General features: G+C 39.0%; 2 protein-coding genes across 3 annotated transcripts in view; one reads left to right on the top strand and one right to left on the bottom strand.

Moving 5' to 3' along the window:
- LOC133848232 (histidine-rich glycoprotein) overlaps positions 1-9,455 on the bottom strand; it is a 36,585-nt gene extending 27,130 nt beyond the window's left edge. Inside the window, exon 1 of the mRNA XM_062283716.1 lies at positions 9,446-9,455. The gene's annotated coding sequence lies outside the window, so the exon portion shown is untranslated. The remainder of the gene's footprint in view (positions 1-9,445) is intronic.
- On the top strand, positions 3,571-17,375 carry LOC133848231 (mucin-2). 2 transcript variants are annotated; one of them, XM_062283714.1, is made up of 3 exons: positions 3,571-3,896; positions 12,854-13,083; positions 13,154-17,375. In XM_062283714.1, exons 2-3 carry the CDS (start codon positions 12,863-12,865, stop codon positions 16,992-16,994), a joined length of 4,062 nt encoding a protein of 1,353 aa, XP_062139698.1. In that variant the 5' UTR covers positions 3,571-3,896; positions 12,854-12,862; the 3' UTR covers positions 16,995-17,375. The 2 variants fall into 2 exon arrangements, with proteins under 2 accessions (XP_062139698.1, XP_062139699.1); XM_062283715.1 differs by lacking the exon at positions 3,571-3,896 and adding an exon at positions 5,250-5,391.
- The last annotated feature ends 18 nt before the right edge of the window (positions 17,376-17,393 follow it).

Genomic DNA, 17,393 nt, shown 5'->3' with positions numbered 1-17,393 from the left:
GGTACATACATATCTGTAAATCATTTTGACAAAAAAATGTTGCTGCTATTGGATCTGGTAAGGTTTAAATGGAATGGTATATCGATATACCAAATATAGTATTCGGTATATTTGAGTATATTTTAGTTTTAATAAAATAGTTTATAGATATACCAATTATACTATTCGATATATTTGTGTATATTTTAGTTTTAATAAAATAGTTTACAGATATACCAATTATACTATTCGATATATTTGTGTATATTTTAGTTTTAATATAATAGTTTATAGATATTCCAAATATAGTATTCGGTATATTTGTGTATAGCTTAGTTTTGAATGTAAGAGTATATCGATATACCAAATATAGCATTCGGTATAATTGTGAATATTTTAGTTTTAAATATAATATAATTGTTTATAAATATACCAAATATAGTATTCGGCATATTTGAGTATATTTTAGTTTTAATAAAATAGTTCACAGATATACCAATTATACTATTCGATATAATTGTTTATAGATATACCAAATATAGTATTCTGTATATTTAGTTTTAATAAAATAGTTTACAGATATACCAATTATACCATTCGATATATTTGAGTATATTTTAGTTTTAATAAAACAGTTTACAGATATTCCAAATATAGTATTCGGTATATTTGTGTATAGCTTAGTTTTGAATGTAAGAGTATATCGATATACCAAATATAGCATTCGGTATAATTGTGAATATTTTAGTTTTAAATATAATATAATTGTTTATAGATATACCAAATATAGTATTCGGTATATTTGAGTATATTTGAGTATATTTTAGTTTTAATAAAATAGTTTACAGATATACCAATTATACTATTCGATATAATTGTTTATAGATATACCAAATATAGTATTCTGTATATTTAGTTTTAATAAAATAGTTTACAGATATACCAATTATACCATTCGATATATTTGAGTATATTTTAGTTTTAATAAAACAGTTTACAGATATTCCAAATATAGTATTCGGTATATTTGTGTATAGCTTAGTTTTGAATGTAAGAGTATATCGATATACCAAATATTGCATTTGGTATATTTATGTATTTTTCGGTATATTGATTTCGTATATTTTATTTACTATAATGCGTATTTTGCAGTTGAGCACCCTCGACTGTAGCTTTGTTACTTGTTTTTATTTTATTCAAATTTTGGAAAAAAAACATCAATTAAATAAAAATGAATACTTCAACCAAATAAAATGAAATTGTGAATATGCTTAAATTAAAAAATTCAAATATAATAGAAACAACTGGAAAAATCCTATTCCTAAATGAAAGGTTAAATAATTGGATATTTTGTTATTAAGTTAGTTATATATTATTATCCATATTTGCATTTTCCAATGATTCCTTTGCTTTATTATTATTAAATAATTTTTGAATTAATAAGAATGGTTTCTCATTTGGTTATTCATTTCAAACTGTGAAGTTTATATACTATTTGCAATTGTTGCAAATTTCATATGCGTTTTATATAAATATTTATTGCATTTAATTAATTGTTGGTTAACATGACAATCTTAGTGATGTTTTCTCGCATCAATAATAATCAAGACTGATATAGTCTTCTGACTATATGTCTTTTGCGAGTATTTCCAAGTGCATAATTTAAGCCACTGACTAACCAATAAACACACATTTCAAATGCAGCTATCTGAAGCATGGCATCCAATTGTGGTTCGATCGGTCAGCTTCGAGCAACACAAATAAATTGAATCGAATCGCAATGCACGAAATGCTCCACTTGGACAACAACAACAACAACAATAACGAATACGAGTATCAATAGATGTGCGAGTGCATCGAGGCCCAACGCAATGCAATGTGATCGGCATACACAGTACTATATACTTAACTATATGCATGCGACTTCGATCCATCCATCGATTATGCAATAATGGCCCCGCCAAAGCCAAAGCCAAAGCAAATAAAAATAATAATAAAAACAATAACAAAACCAAAAACAAAGCGAACGTAATCGTAATCAAATTCCAAATCAATTTCAACGAGCGACTGGCATCAAGTGGTCAGGTTCCCCACCCCTTCCCCCCCTCTCTCTGAAAAATGGAGCAGAAAGCCAGCAAGCTAAAGACCCAAAATCAACAATAAAATCTCTGTTTATTCTGCTAGGGGCGTAATCAACAGGATCTTCGCAAGGGGTCTTCAATAAGTGGGTCGTCAGTGAATTTCTCTTTTTGCACTCAATTGCGGACAATAAAAAATAATAAAAATACAATTTATTAACGTTGTCATTTAAAAGCAATAAATGTTGATAATATGTATGTACGTAATTTTGAATTAGGTAAATTAATTATTTTTCGTTATTAGATATGTAGAAAACGAGTGAAAAAAATGAGAAAAATTTAATTTGTATATTGATATTAAACTGATAAGGAATATACATATAAATTAGGGATGAAACAAATAAAACTATATAAAATTTGGCATAATGTGTATACAACAAATTATAATAATAATATTTAGAGTTAGCAATTATTTTTCAATTATTGTATAATATAATAAAAACACATTTCTATATTCAAATTTAACTAATAATAAATATACATGTAAATTAGATATGCATAAAAATATAAACAATGTAAAGTACTTTTCATAAAAAATATATGTTTAATGTATTTTAAATGCCACAACCATTTTTTTTTAGCAGACAAATTTAAAAAAATTATGAAACAAATGTTATTTTTTTAAATATAATAAATAAATTAAATAATATATTATTATATATGAATACAATTATGAAATGACTTTAATTTTTGAAGCCCCTCTCTGGGTTAGTTTTGCAGACGTCTCTGCTTGGTGCGTGCCTGGACACAAATGCGTTGTCATCTGGCAAAGAGAAATGCGAGCTGTGTGAGATGTGAGATTCGAGATTCGAGATGTGAAATGGGAAATGAGAAATGGCACACAGCCGAAATGAATGTGGGGAAACCTGTATGAATATCATAGAATGCAGCTGCAACCCACTGGCTGCTTGCTCCTTGGCTGCCTCTTCAAGGCATGCTTCAAAGTTCAAACGGTGGCTGTTGCTGCTGTTGCTGCTATCGTTGTCGTTGTCGATGTCGTTGGCTCAGGTCGTGCAGGTGTACTTGGTCAAGGTAAGCGAGGCGAATAAACAGCTTAAAGCAAACATAACAAAGCACACACACACACATACACACACAATAATAACAACAATCACAACGAGAAATAACACTTAGGAGCCAGAAGAGGCTCAAACTCCAGCTGCTGCTGCTGTCTGATCAATTTGGCACAGAATCCAATTCAAAAGACGCATTCCCCAGCGTCAGAGTTGCCGCTTCTAGAGACGCCTCGCCACACACACACACACACACAAGAGTACACACAGCTATACACACACACACAGAGTGCAGACAGCAGCTACGACGACGCTCTCTTTTTGGACACGCAGACACACGGCGAACGCGACTGCGACTGCGACTGCGACTCAAGTGGAGACGGAGACGGTGACTGAGACAGTTAAAGCGACGGCAACGTTGTCGTCGTTCCGACCCGTTCAGTATAATTCGAACGCTCATTGAAAATGGTCTACAGGCTGCGCATGCGGCAAGCCTATAACTTTACGTTCACCTCCAAATCGTAGTCGAAATCGGTTTTGGATTTCGGAATTCGGAATTCGTCGCGTCGCGTGCTCACTTTGAAATTGCACTTTGAAATTACCTATCGCATATCGTATCGTATCGCATATATTGTACAAAAATATCCCATTTTTTGTTGTTGTTTTTTTGTGGAAAATAAAGAAAAAAATAATACGAATACAAGACGTGCGCTACACACACACACACACACACACACACACAACCGAGTGCAATATTGGAAAAAATGTAAATGAAAATTGCTTGTTGTTGAGTGTTAAAGTTAATCACAAAATGTATAAAACAAAAGAAAGGAAATACAACGCCCAGCAAAACCACTGATAATTGACAAATCTCTTGTGCATGCAGATGAGGAAAATGCTTTCAACGAACTTGCAATGACCTTGACTTGCCTGCTGCTGTTGCTGTTGCCGTTGCTGTGACTGTTGCATTGGTAACAACAACCAACAACCAACAGCAGCAACATTGAACTGATGGCGTGACAACAGACAAATAGGCGTGGGTTAGCCACAAAAAGAAATAAACTTATTTGTTGGGGGATGGGTATGCAAATGGGGAACAGATGGCAGCATCTTTTAATTAGCGGACGATGGCAATCAAAATCAAATTGCTGAAATAGCAAAATGTGTTGCATATATTAGTAGAATTGAATTGATTACTCGATATGTTTAAACTGTTGAAAATAGTCAAGCTTCAATTTTAAATTCATTGCTGTAACTAATCGCAGCGTGGGTTTTTATTTATTAATTAATTACGCTTTTCGGCAGTCTCCACTGTTGCAAGTTTCACGATTTAAAGTCTATTAAATTCTCAATAAAATACAACTGCAATTGCAATTATTCGATGCCATTAACTACAGACATTTATTAACTATAAATGCTTAAAATATTTTGTACTTTAGCCTCGCTAAAAATCTACTCAAACTTTGTATCTAATTGAATTTACAAGCAATATTCTTTTAAATTTTGAAATAATAAAAAAAATATAATAAGGAAATTATATATATATATAATTGAATTTACAAGCAATTTTCTTTAGACTTCTTCAAACTTGCTTCATCGAAAAGAAGATTAAAATTAATGTTAGTTTTTATCTGCAAAGACAGCTTTCATTTCCTCTATGGATAAGGATTGAAATTGAATTTAATTGTACTACCTAATGTAAAGCATATTATTTGCAAGCCTCTAGCTGCATTATTACACTGTTTGAACGAAGAAAGGAAAAACCGCCAAAAGTGTTGCAAGCCTAACAATAATAAAGCTCACAAGCGACAATAGGTAGCTGGAACAATAATTAAACAATTACATATGCTGACAGTGAAATAATTTCTACAAAGACTCAACAAAATGTCAACGCGTAATTTTAGCGACATTTCTTTTCATAATTATTAACATAATAATAACGAGACCATAAATGGACGGCTCAAAAGCCGAAAAAATAATGAGTGGCAACAACAATTTAAATAAGCAAAAGTGAACAATAAAAGCTAAAAGTGTTTCATATTTGTTTTTTTTATTTTTATGTTTTTTTTTTTGTTTGTTTGTTGTTGTTGGTGGCACAGGTGAAAGTGTTAATAAAAAGGGAAACAACTACAACAAAAGCGACTGCCAAAAACAAAACTAGAAAGAAAAGAAAAAAAAAAAAGAGTAAGAAAAAAAAGAAGAAGTAAAAGAAAGGAAAAAAGAAAAATCAATAATACAAATTTAGCGTTAAATTTGTTAAGGTAAAAAATCAATTGAGTGAGGTAAAAGTTGTGCAAATTAAAGAAAATAAATCAATAAAAACAAAGTGTGCAATTCAATATGCCACACACACACACACACACACATATACATACATATATAGTAGTAGTAACCATAATCAAATGCAATTGAAACCATTTCCAGCCGGCAACTTGTTTTGCTTGGTTTTGCTTTTTGGCTTTGGCTGCTTTTGATGTTTGACTTTGATTTTTGTATTTGAATCTGGTTGTCGGGGATTTCTTTTCCTGGCCGCCTCAAAACAACATTCACTTGTCATATGTAGGCAACCACAAGCTTGCCACTAGGCTAAAATAGAATTTTCAAGCAGCAGCAGCAACAACAACTGTATCAAGCAGCAGCCGCAGCAACTGCAACGCAAAACTTTGCAAAATTTTTAAGCCATAAACTAAAAGCCAGTCTGGGCAGTAGGCTGGAATACAAAAAGCAGGAAAACTCGTGTAAAAACCACAACACCAAGTAGCAACTAGCTCTGCAGGCGAAGAAGCAAAATAAATAAGTAAAATAAGCCTAAAGCAACAAGCATTTGTAACAAGTTGCAGTAAAAGTGGTGCGTATACAATATGCCGTCTCTTTCTAGTTGGCAACTCCCTCTCCCGCTCTCGCTCTTTCGCTGACTCCCTGCAGGCCAGTTGGCTAATGAAGCGCAACAGTTTTGAAGTTGATGAATTTAACACGACTTGTCGCCACTGACTAATTGACTAAAGTGAGAGCAGTCACAGTGCGTCTCTCCATCTGTCCGTCTGTCTCTCCATCTGTCAGTCTGCCAGCGGCACTTTCTCAATAATTCGTACCGGAAATGTTAGTTGACGACCTTCCCAAATGGATGACTACTGCTTTCTGCTTTGCCCTATGCATCATCCTATCAATTTGGCAGCTAAACGTTTGTGTCCTAAGTCTTTTGCCAAACAAGTTTGTGCCCTAAGTCTTTTGTTTTGACTGCCTTGCAATTACTATTGCAATTGGTTTAAGCAGATTGGGGCGTGTTTGACAGGCAGGTGTTGTTCCAGTAGAGTAACAATATTACAAAATTGCACTTGTTTTGTATTATAGCTTATATAGTTTTTATATTATCTAGTTTTTTTTTTTGCAATCTACAATTTTGTATTGCAAACCCTTTTTTTTTTTTTGAAAAATGATTAAAACTTTAAAATTCTACAACTATTATCACTTTATCTAACCCGAATGATATATAACTATATTATCACAGCATTTCTCTGTGATTCATTATCGTCTTCCTTATTTATTTTTTGCTTATAGTATTTCATAACATGCAAGTAATAGCTAGTCATCGATTTAAGCGCTGTTTTTCAGTAGCTTTGGCAGTTTCTTCAGCTGCCCAATGAGGTCAGTTTTATCTGCAGGACCGGCGACTAATGATCACTGATCAATCTTTGAACCGAACGTAATTCAGATCTGGTAATCTGATCTTCTGCTGTCGCTAACAACGATGCCACAGCCAATGAATGCCATAAAGACCGTTGCTTACTCGGACTGTTCCATAAATTATGTGAACTTAACGATTCTTGAAAATAAACAAAAAAAAAACTTTCTTTTAGATGTTGATAAAAAAAAAAATGGGTGCGGCACAAGTATTTGATGTTTCATTGGTTTTTTTGTTTATAACTAACCCACTTGCATTTCACAACAACTTATTAACTGATCTGCAGCAGTTTTGAGATTTTTTCTTATTTTTGGGTGGGAAAAAATGCTCTTGAAAATGTGTGAGACTGAAGGTCACGACAATTACATGGCAATCTAGCCAAGAGTATTCACAGTGCTCTTGATTAACTAAACTAATGAAGTGGACTAACTAAAGTATTTCTCGCTCCCACTTGTCTGCCTCATTTGCTGCCTCGTCTATCGCTGCTTATGTCTTCAAAACAATGGACAATGGCAACTGAAAAAAAAAGGCAGCCCGTAATGTGCCGCCTTGACGATTACTTCAAATTGGATTGGATTGGATTGCTGTTTGTTGTTGCAGCTGCTGCTGCTGCTGCTGCTACTACGATTGTTGTTGTTTGTAGTAATGAGAGAGGTCAAGTGAATTTGTTTTTTTTTTTTTTTTTTGCGTTCGCTGTCCTCAAGAAAGTTGCACATTAAGGTTCAGGGTTAAAGCAATTCGAGTCCAAAGCGCTCGCTAAATAAGTGCAATGCCACCACTATAATTAGTTAATTTAAATATTAAGCATATTTTGATTTCGCTCATTAATGAAACTTGTTGTCAACAGCACCTTTGGTAGCACCTTCAAGTTGCAATGCTTAAGAATATTGTCAATTAATTTCGAAGAGCTTTCGAAGCAAATGCTTTAAACGATTTAAAAGTTTCAAATAGTTCAAGTGTTTTCGCCAATTCAAATCGTTTAAGGTTAAAATTCTAAAGCATATTATAAATTATCTCCGTTGAGCTTGTTAAGCTCAATTATAAAGCATTTTTAAGTCTAATTCTTTTAAAAAGTTTATTTTTACTTTTAGGAAATTATACTATTTAATACTATTTAACATTAACGTCTAAATGCATACGAATATAACAATTTATTTTCGTAGAGCTTTTTAAGCACGTTAAAGCTTCAAAAACGTTGAAAGTATTTTAATATCTAGTTCTCATATGAAGTTAATTACATTAAAGCAACAAAATATGTTTAAGGTCCAAATTCTTACGAATATTAACATTTATTTTCTTGAAGCTTTTAAAATACATGAAAGCTTCAAAAACGTTGAAAAAGTTTTAAAATCTAATGTTTGTAAAAAGTCAATAATATATTTTTGAAATATTTCGAATAAAAACTATTAAATATTAAAGATTTTTGATCAGCTTTGTAAAGGTGAATTCTGCCAAACTTTTGATCTTCAAAATGTTAAAAAGCGTTCAAAGATATTTTAAGATTTCTAGTCTAAAACTAAACTGGACTTTGTCAGCCCCAGAAAGCCAAAACATAAAAAATTTACAGACCTTTTTAGGTTTTTCCGTAAAAGTGAAGTATTTAACAAAGCCATTAAAGTTCGAGCGTTTTTGAAATTTTTCAAGAATAAACTTTGACTTGATTAGCAGGTTTCAGTAAATGACATTTCGGGCCATCAAATGAGCTCCTAAACATTTTCTATTTGCCCTTCTGAACGAAGTCATCGAGTCAAAGATGTCAAAGCATTTTTGACAGCTCAGCGACAGTTTCACTTCCGTCTAACGAATGTGTCAAGTTGAATAACAAACGAAAGAGCAAAGCGAATGAAAATGAAATTAAAATGTCAAATAATTATAACAGCAGCAGCAGCAACGGCGGCAGCAACATGACGTCAAATCGCATTAAAATAATAGAGGTGTTCCCGGCAGGGACTAGGCCATTGTGAATATGTAGTTTATAAAGCTAATAACAATAACAAACGGCAGAAATTACTTAACAGCAATTTAATTGTTGCCACAATCACACACATACACACATGAGCATGCCACATGAGCAGCGCAGTCGACGTCTAATGCGCTTCAGTGACGTCGTCGTCGTCGTCGTCGTCGCCGGCGGCGGATTGGAAATGCACTCACCAAAGATTGGCTCACAGCTCAAGTTGTTGTTGTTGTTGTTATGTTGCTTGCCGCAATTGAAACAAATTATTTGCGTTTTGATTGTGGCCACTGTAAAGCACACACACACATTCACACACACACACACCGACACACACTTATACGCTAGACACGCACAGCGACAGCGATTATGAAATTAAAATGCATTTTTCTTCATACATACGAAAAAAAAAGAGTTTTTTCGAGTGTTTGCTGCGTGCTGCGTATGAATATATGCAAATCAAATTACGTATGCGACGTGTGGTCAGCGATAAAATCAAATGGTTGTATTCTGCGAATTTGCAGAGAAATTATTCGCGACACAAATTTGAAAATGTGTAAGACAAGCTCTGCAAGTATTTTATAATACACAAAGAAAAAAAAAAGCTGTCAGATTCCTCAATTATATTGTGTGTGAGAAATTTATTTCAAGTCATTGCTTAATTATAAAATTAACACATTAAAAAAAACTCTACAATTTTTCCATTTGGCATGTTTTTTTTTTTTTAAGTTATATACATTTCCGTTTCTTTTCTACCAACCGCAAAGCAAATGTAGTTTTTAATAAAATATTATATGTTAAAAGCCTTGACTTGATTTTGGTGCAATACAAATATTTCGGCAATTTTTACGCTTCAATTTGAAGCAGAATTTTTGATAATTGTTCACAATTTCCGTTTCGACTTGAGAGCATAATTTTGTTGCCAGCTTCTTAACAAAAAAAAATATAATCCAAAAAATACCAAACTATTAAAAACCACTTGACTTTGGCTTAATGACAATTACGTTGTGGTTTTTTTCTTTCACAAAATTTCTGAAAAAGTTTTAGCATCGTAATGTTGCACGATTACAGCACTGAACACTGTCATTAACAGCTATCATTACAACGGCCACTGACTTTGATCTATTAATTACGATGCAGTGATCGATCGATTGTAAATCAACGAAGCAATTCATATTCATTTGATTTTGTCATAATTGTGAAAAGACATCATAAAATCAACTGGTAACTGTAAAATTTGTTTAACTGTCACGTAGATTTCCGCCAACTGGAAAATGAAATTGAATAAAGACAAAACACAAAAAAAAGAGTGGAAAATTGTAGAAAAACGGAAAACAATTAAATGAAATGCATGACAAAATTTTTGTCAAAGCTGACAGCGGCAAAATCAACAAACCAAACCAAAAGCAACAGAAACGACAAGTGAACAAATACATGCATTTGAGCATTACACAAATAGCATTTGGTTTCAATCGCAGGGAAATGTGCACGACTAAGAGATATGCTGTAAATATTATAATCGTTTTCTGAGGCTGCAAAATAAATGTTAGTACAGGGAAATTTTTAAATTGGTGCCTCATTATTATAAAAATGGGTTAAAGTTTTCAAAATAATATTTGAAAAATTTGAATATAAAAACCATTGAAAATCTATCAACATTTTTAAAATGAAAAAAATGAAAAAATCGAAAACAATTTAAATATTAAAATCAGTTAAAATTCTCAAAATAAAATATTTTACAAATCGTCAAAAATTGGATTAATAAAAAATTTATTGAATTCAAAATTAAAACTGAAATTAGATAACTGTTTTAAGCGACTAGCTAAGAGCATACATACATTTTATATTCAAATATAAGACAACTTTAAGAATTGTGCTGGAAATTTTGTAAACTGAATTGAAAAAACAGGTCGTTTAATGAATCTCTTTCTAAGCTTTAAATAGGAATTATAAAATGCAGTGAATATAAATATGTTCTGTCTAGTTAAATATGATTGTAGTGAATATAAATTTTCATTGTTTAATATGATGATGATGAATATGATTGTGTAGCTTAAATCTACCCTTTTTCAATTAATTGATAATTTCCAGAGTACAAATAAAATGTGTTGATGCATGAAACAAAAAGAAAAAAGCGAAAAATCAAAAACAGTTGCTCTTTGAGTGGCGATGGCGAACAGGCGTTGCTGTTATTATTTGCACCATATTTACACACACAAAACACAAAAAGAAAAAGAGAAAAAATTGTAAAATAGATCTTGTAAATTATTATGCAAAATAATGAGAGGTATGGAGAGCAGAGTAAAAGGGGATTGGGGAAGTGAAACGGAGATGGTCGTGAATAATATGCATATGATGCAAGAGCTGCCAGCTATCCATCGATCGTCAGTCAATTGGCAGCGATCTTGGCCAGCTATTTTTGCTGATTGTGCGGAACTACTTTTCACAGTCCATTGCAGTGACGACGTGATTTGTGGCAAGTCTAGAGACCAGGTTAGATGGACTTTGAAGAGTACGAACTGCGTCTAGAGCCTACCGAAGCGTTTAATTTTCACTTAATGGCCGTAGTTAAATCATAAATTTAATGAGTCCCGTAGAAAGCGGCGACTTCATCGTCGTCGTCGTCGTCGACGACAACGATAAATATGATTTTGTCTCGATCGTCGCGTCTACGTGGACTCGCTTAGTGTCCAGCAGCGAAGCCGTTAGCAAAATGAACTGTTAGATAATCTTGACAAAATGGTGAAAGAGTTGTAACAGAAACCAAAACAAAATAGAAAAAAAATGAGAAAGAAACAAATGCAACCGATTATGGCAAAAGTATTTGGACTCCAACATACTCTCGACTGAAGCGAGCTACGTGCCGCGCATTCTAAATTGCCACCACGCGACTGCTGAATGTGCCACATACTCGAACAGCTTGACAACTCTGGCAACTGGAACTAAAACTGGAACTATAACTGCAACTCTGACTAACCAGTCACTCATTTCGACACACTCTGGAATGATCCCAGAGACCGCAAACGAGATCGAGATCGAGACGAAGACGTAGACTTCAACTGGGACTGAGATTGAGACTTCAGACTGCCGAGACAAAGACTTGAGAGTCTGTTCACTGAATCCACATTATTCATTTATATTGCCTCGTTGAGTCTTTAGCTTTATTGCAAATCCTTTCACTGCGATTTGTCTTGAATTAACACCATATTGTTGAGCGTCCATTGAAATCAATTCAAATTGTCGGAAATTACGTAGTTCGCTGGTCTCTTTAATCCTTAAACTAAAATATTAGCTTACGTCTTGAAATTAATTCATCAAATTTATACAGAAGTGTTCACAATTAAATTATTTCTTTTTATCAAATTTCATCGTTTAAACTGGTAATGTAATCAAAATTACAATTATAATAAGTACAGTATTTCCTATTTATTAAAGAAGAAGTAATTTAAATGCTGTTGGAGCGCTTTAATAAATGCATTACTCGATTTGACTATATGAACTAGATCACAAAAATTTGTCTAAAAGATTGTTCTTAACTTTCGATAATTTCTTTATTTTTTAATAGCAGCGAAAATAACTTTTGCCCTTACACATATTATTTATGTTGCTATAGGCAAAGTAAATCTAAAGTGAAGTAAATCCCATCTTTAACAAATTGGTTGATTTGTTTAATATTTTGTGCGTTTGTACTTTAGTCTAGGCTGCAAATATCAAATATCAACAACAAATAGCAACATCGAAGCACAAGGCTCATTAAAGCAGCAGCGCCATCTATTGTTTGTTGTCAGTAACAAGCTGGGCTAATTCAAATGCTGTCTGTCTGCCTGCTGTAATAAACTGTAAACTGTAATAGCTGGAGCTTTGAAATTTGGCAAATAGATTGCTCTCGGCTGTAGCCAAATTTAAGTGTAACCAATTTGTACGAAAAGTTGTCTACCACGCCTCAATGACACACAAAAGTAATCAAAAGAAGTAGCGAGCATAATTTGGAAAAGTATAGAAAATTATAGAATTATCTGTGGTTTAACTGGCAGACTTGTTTATACTTATATTCTAACTACATATATTTTTCTCTTTCCTACAATAGCGCTGCACGATGAGCAGTTCCCTGGGACTGAGGCGACAGCCAGCGTTGTTGTTACTGCTGGCAATGCTGCTGCTTCTCTCGCGGATTGGCGCATTGCCCACCATACAGCAGGGTGCCAACTATGTGCAGCAGCTGGACAAGAGTTTCTTTCAGCCGCGAGAAATAGAACAGACCATCGATGAGGTGCAAAAGATACTGGCCAACGATCCAGCGCTGCCCAGACTCACACGGTAAGCACAAGCACTACGCTCAGTTCAAAGCAATGTAAAGTAATGAAAATTCCTGTTGCACACTTTGCAGCGGCGAGATCGAGGAGCTGTATGAGAAGGTGACGCGCGAGGAATACGAGAAGAGCATCGAGGCGGGCGACATGAGTCGAGCGGACAGCATGCGTGCCCTGATGCTGGTGCTGCCCTACAACACGGACAACAATACCGAGGAGAATCTGCAGGAGCTCTACACCCGTCCGCCGGTCACAAGAGTCATCGATGCCTACACGCCACCCGATCCGATTAAATTCCTCACACCCGATCCGAATGCGGCGCCACGAAGCACTGTGCCCGGTGGCAATCCGGCTGTGGCTGCCACGACGTATAAGCCAGCCTTTGGTAATCTGCCCAAGCAATTGTACACGGCACCCACAGCGACCACATATCATCCGCCTGCGCCGGCGCCAGTGATGTATCAGCTGACGCCATCGTTGGGCAAGCCCAGCATGGACTTTCAACCGGTCACCAAGCTGCCGCCCAGCTATGACTTTGCCCCGCAACCCGTGCAACCCGTGCAGCAGGCGCAACAGGCGCAACGCTTCAGCTCGCACTACAATGCCAAGAATGCGCAGTTCCTGCGTAAGCCGGCGAAACCCGTGGAAAACAAAGTCAGCACCACGTCGAGCACTGTGAAACCCGTGGCGGACATACTCGAGAGTCTGGGCATTGTGGGTGGCCATGGCGGTGGTGGCCAGACGAATCACAAGCGCTATGCGGCCATCGATGATTATTATCCGGCAGAGAGTGCCCCTCAGCCAGTGGTGGCCATGGCCGATCTGCGTGGTCTGCAGGGAGCACGTATACGCCCCGATGCCTATTCGAATTTCAAGCCACTGAACATTGGCGAAGAGCTGCGCGTCAAGCCCGAGGTGGAGGGCTATCTGACACGCTTTGGCATTGTCAAGAAACCGAAGGCACTCAAGAAATCTCCGGCAGCTGTGGCGGCCACCGAGGAACCAGCTGGCGCACACACCGAACTGTCGACGGCGACGGCAAAGTTGCCCACGCAAAGCAACGTAGAGTTGGCCAAGTTGCTGGAGAATCTTCAGGAGTTGGAGCGTCTACAGGCGCAGAGCAGTCGTCCGGCTAACACTACACCGAAGCCAACAACGAGCACCACGACGACAACAACAACAACGACGACGACAACGACACCAGCTCCTCCCACCTCACTGCCCACGGCTCAGCTGATCACCCACGGAGCTCCGCTGTTGATTGAGCCCAAGAAGCCGCGACGTCGCATCGATCCGAACATCGACATTAACTTTGCGAATACTGGGAATCAACAGAAGACGGCCAGCTCCACGGATGAGCTGTCGAAGCTGCTGCAGAACCTGCAAGAGCTGGAGAAGCTCAAGATCAATCCTGAGAATGTGCTCAAGGCCACCACGAGCAGCGTGAACAATGCAGGCATACAATCGCTCAGTAATCGTTTCATCACCACAACTCCAGTGCCGGCTCCAACTCCGGCTCCCACATCAGCGGCTGCTGCTGCTTCGGCGGCTGAGGCTCGTGAGCTGCAACTCATTCTTCGCCAGCTGCAGCAGCTGGAGCAGGCGAATGCTCTGCGCAAGGCGAGCACCACCAGCTCAACCACAACTAGCACCAGCACCACCACAGCACGTCCACGTCCACGTGCCACGTCCCCCTTGAGCCTGGATCCCTCACAGGCGAGTCGCTTGGGTGTGGCGGACTTTGCGCAGCTTCAACGACTGCTCAGCGATGACAGCGAGCTGGAGCGTCTCTACGAGCAGGCGCGCAACACCAAGAAGCAGGCCAAGAGCACCACTAGCACCACTTCTAGCACCACTACGACGACAACGCCACGTCCCACGAAAGCAGCTGCTGCCGTAGATCACGCACAGTTCGAGGCGTTGATCACACGTGTGCAGCAGCTGGAGCAACTGCAGCAGCCGAAGGCAACCACGCCAGGTTTCCACACACGCAACGTGGCCTCCGCTAATCGTGGTCCCGCGCTGAGCCTGCCCAGCAATGACTACGCTCAGCTGCAGCAGCTGGCCGCCAGTGCACCGGACTTTGATCCCTACGAGGGGCAGGTGGAGATCTCGACAGCGGCATCCACGTCGAAGCAACGACAGCGCCCGCCGCGTCCGCTGAATCCGTTTGAACGCAGCAATGGACTGCTGCACGACGTTCAACCGCAGGACTATGTGCAGCTGCAGAAGCTGCTGAGCAAGGTGCAGGAGCTGGAGCGTGTGCAGCTTCAGGAGACGCGTCCGACGACGGGACATCAGCTGGTCACCGCCGCCTCGGTGCGCAATCAGAATGTAAAGAGCCTAAGTGGTCAGCACATTGTGTACGCACAGCCGGCGGAGATGGAGCACGACCAGGATTTGAAGCTGGAGTTGCCGGTGTATCAGCAGCCAATGAGCACCACACCGATGCCGACACCGGGCAAGCGATACACTTCCAGCGAGGAGTTGCGTGAGTTTGCCATGTCGCAGCCGGCGCATCCACAATCGGCAGCAGCAGCAGCAACATCCGCAGCAGCGGACTTTGCCCAGTATCAGCAGTTCTTTAGCAGCTTGGAGGACAACGGCGAGCGTCAGTCGGCGAGCTATCCGCATATGCAGCCCATCTACAAGACGGTGGCGGCGGCAGAAGCTGCGCCGGCTCCTGCTCCTGCTTTTGTGCCAGCTGCTGCTCCCTCGACAACTACAACGACTACGACGTCCACTTCAACCACAACTCCCGCGCCCAAAGTGAAACCCAATCTGCTGCCCAAGCAAGCCGATCTCGCCGAGCTGCAGAAACTGCTCTACAACACACAACAGCTGCAGAAACTGGGCGTCGCTCTGCCCCACGAGCTCTCCCAGCAGCTGGAGAGTCAGCTGCAATCGCAGACGAGCACCACGACCACGAGCACCACAACGACGAGCACCACCACCGCCTCGCCACTGTTGATGTCAGCTGCCTCGCCATCACCGCAACCCACGCACGATTCCTCCTCGCCTGCCGTCTTCTCCCTGACGACCATAAAACCCGCATCGCCGCGTCCCCCACGGCCAAGTTTGCCCATCACTGAGAGCAGCGTGGAGCTGCCCATTTTCAGTGCCACCAAGATCATTGAAGCAGCGATCAAGCGTGCCGCCAATCGCATTGGCGTGGCCACCGAACCAACGCCCGTCAGTTTGGCGCAGGGTTTGGGTTTTGGTTTTAGGAGACGCAGCGATGACTTGGTGGCGGATGCCGAGGAGGAGCAGGAGGGTGTCATGGATGGCGATCTGATGGCCGAGTTCAGTGAGCTCAACTATCAGCTGGCCAAGCCGGAGCCCAAGCAACTGCCGGAGCCCCGAATCGACGAGAATCGCAATGAGTTGCAGCGTCTAATCAGCAATCTGCAACAGTTGCAGCAGCTGAATGTGAGCCTGGATCGTGTGCGTTCGCCGGATGCCATCTATTTGGATTCGTTGCGCGGCCAGCAGCTGGACACGACCAAGTTGCGGCGACAGAGCGTCGATAATGCCACCACAGACAAGCAGACGGAAGTAGAGACGGAGACAACGCAATCGCCCACACGCATCAGCTTGAATCTGGGTTTGACCGACGATGCGACGGATGAGAGCAGCTCAGGAGCAGCGAGCAGCGCATCCTCAACAACCACGGAGGCTAGCACAACAACAACAACAACAACAACCACGGAGGAGTCACGCAATGGTTCGCTCGCCGATCTCGAGGATTCCTTTGGACCCGATCCCGTGTCACAGGAACCGCCGCCGGCGAAAAAGAAGAATGGTTTCTATTTCCTTGCCGATTGGAATTCATTCTTTGAGGCCGACAATCTCGATGATCAGGTTGTGGTGCGTTTCAGTCCCAAGATTGGCGATCCTCGTGACTTTGTGCCCGTCTAACTTTTTGGCGTGGACTTTGTTTTTTGTGTATATAGCTCTTAATCACCTTCTTCATCCCTCTCTACCACCCCCTCTATTCCTATTACTCTTTCATTTGATTTATAATTGTGTAGCGTGTGCGTGTTGTATTTATTTTAGTCACTGGTTTTTTTTTTATTATTTCGCCGCCGCCTAATGGATCCAACGGGGAGAGTTACAAAGGGTCGTAGTCATAAGTTGGGGCCTAAGCCTAAATGTGTAAGAGTCAATAACAGAATTATATATGAGTGTGTGCTTAAAAAGGAGATAACAATAATAAATAAAAATGGGCATCGATGGGCAGCGAGAGTTATAAGAAAACCCCGACAACAATTTGTAGCTTAAAATAAAGATGTATAAAATATTGTATGAAAATGCATT

This window comes from Drosophila sulfurigaster, chromosome X (genome assembly GCF_023558435.1).
Source record: "Drosophila sulfurigaster albostrigata strain 15112-1811.04 chromosome X, ASM2355843v2, whole genome shotgun sequence".
Taxonomy (NCBI): Eukaryota; Metazoa; Arthropoda; class Insecta; order Diptera; family Drosophilidae; genus Drosophila; species Drosophila sulfurigaster.
This window is presented reverse-complemented; position numbering and strand designations above follow the sequence as displayed.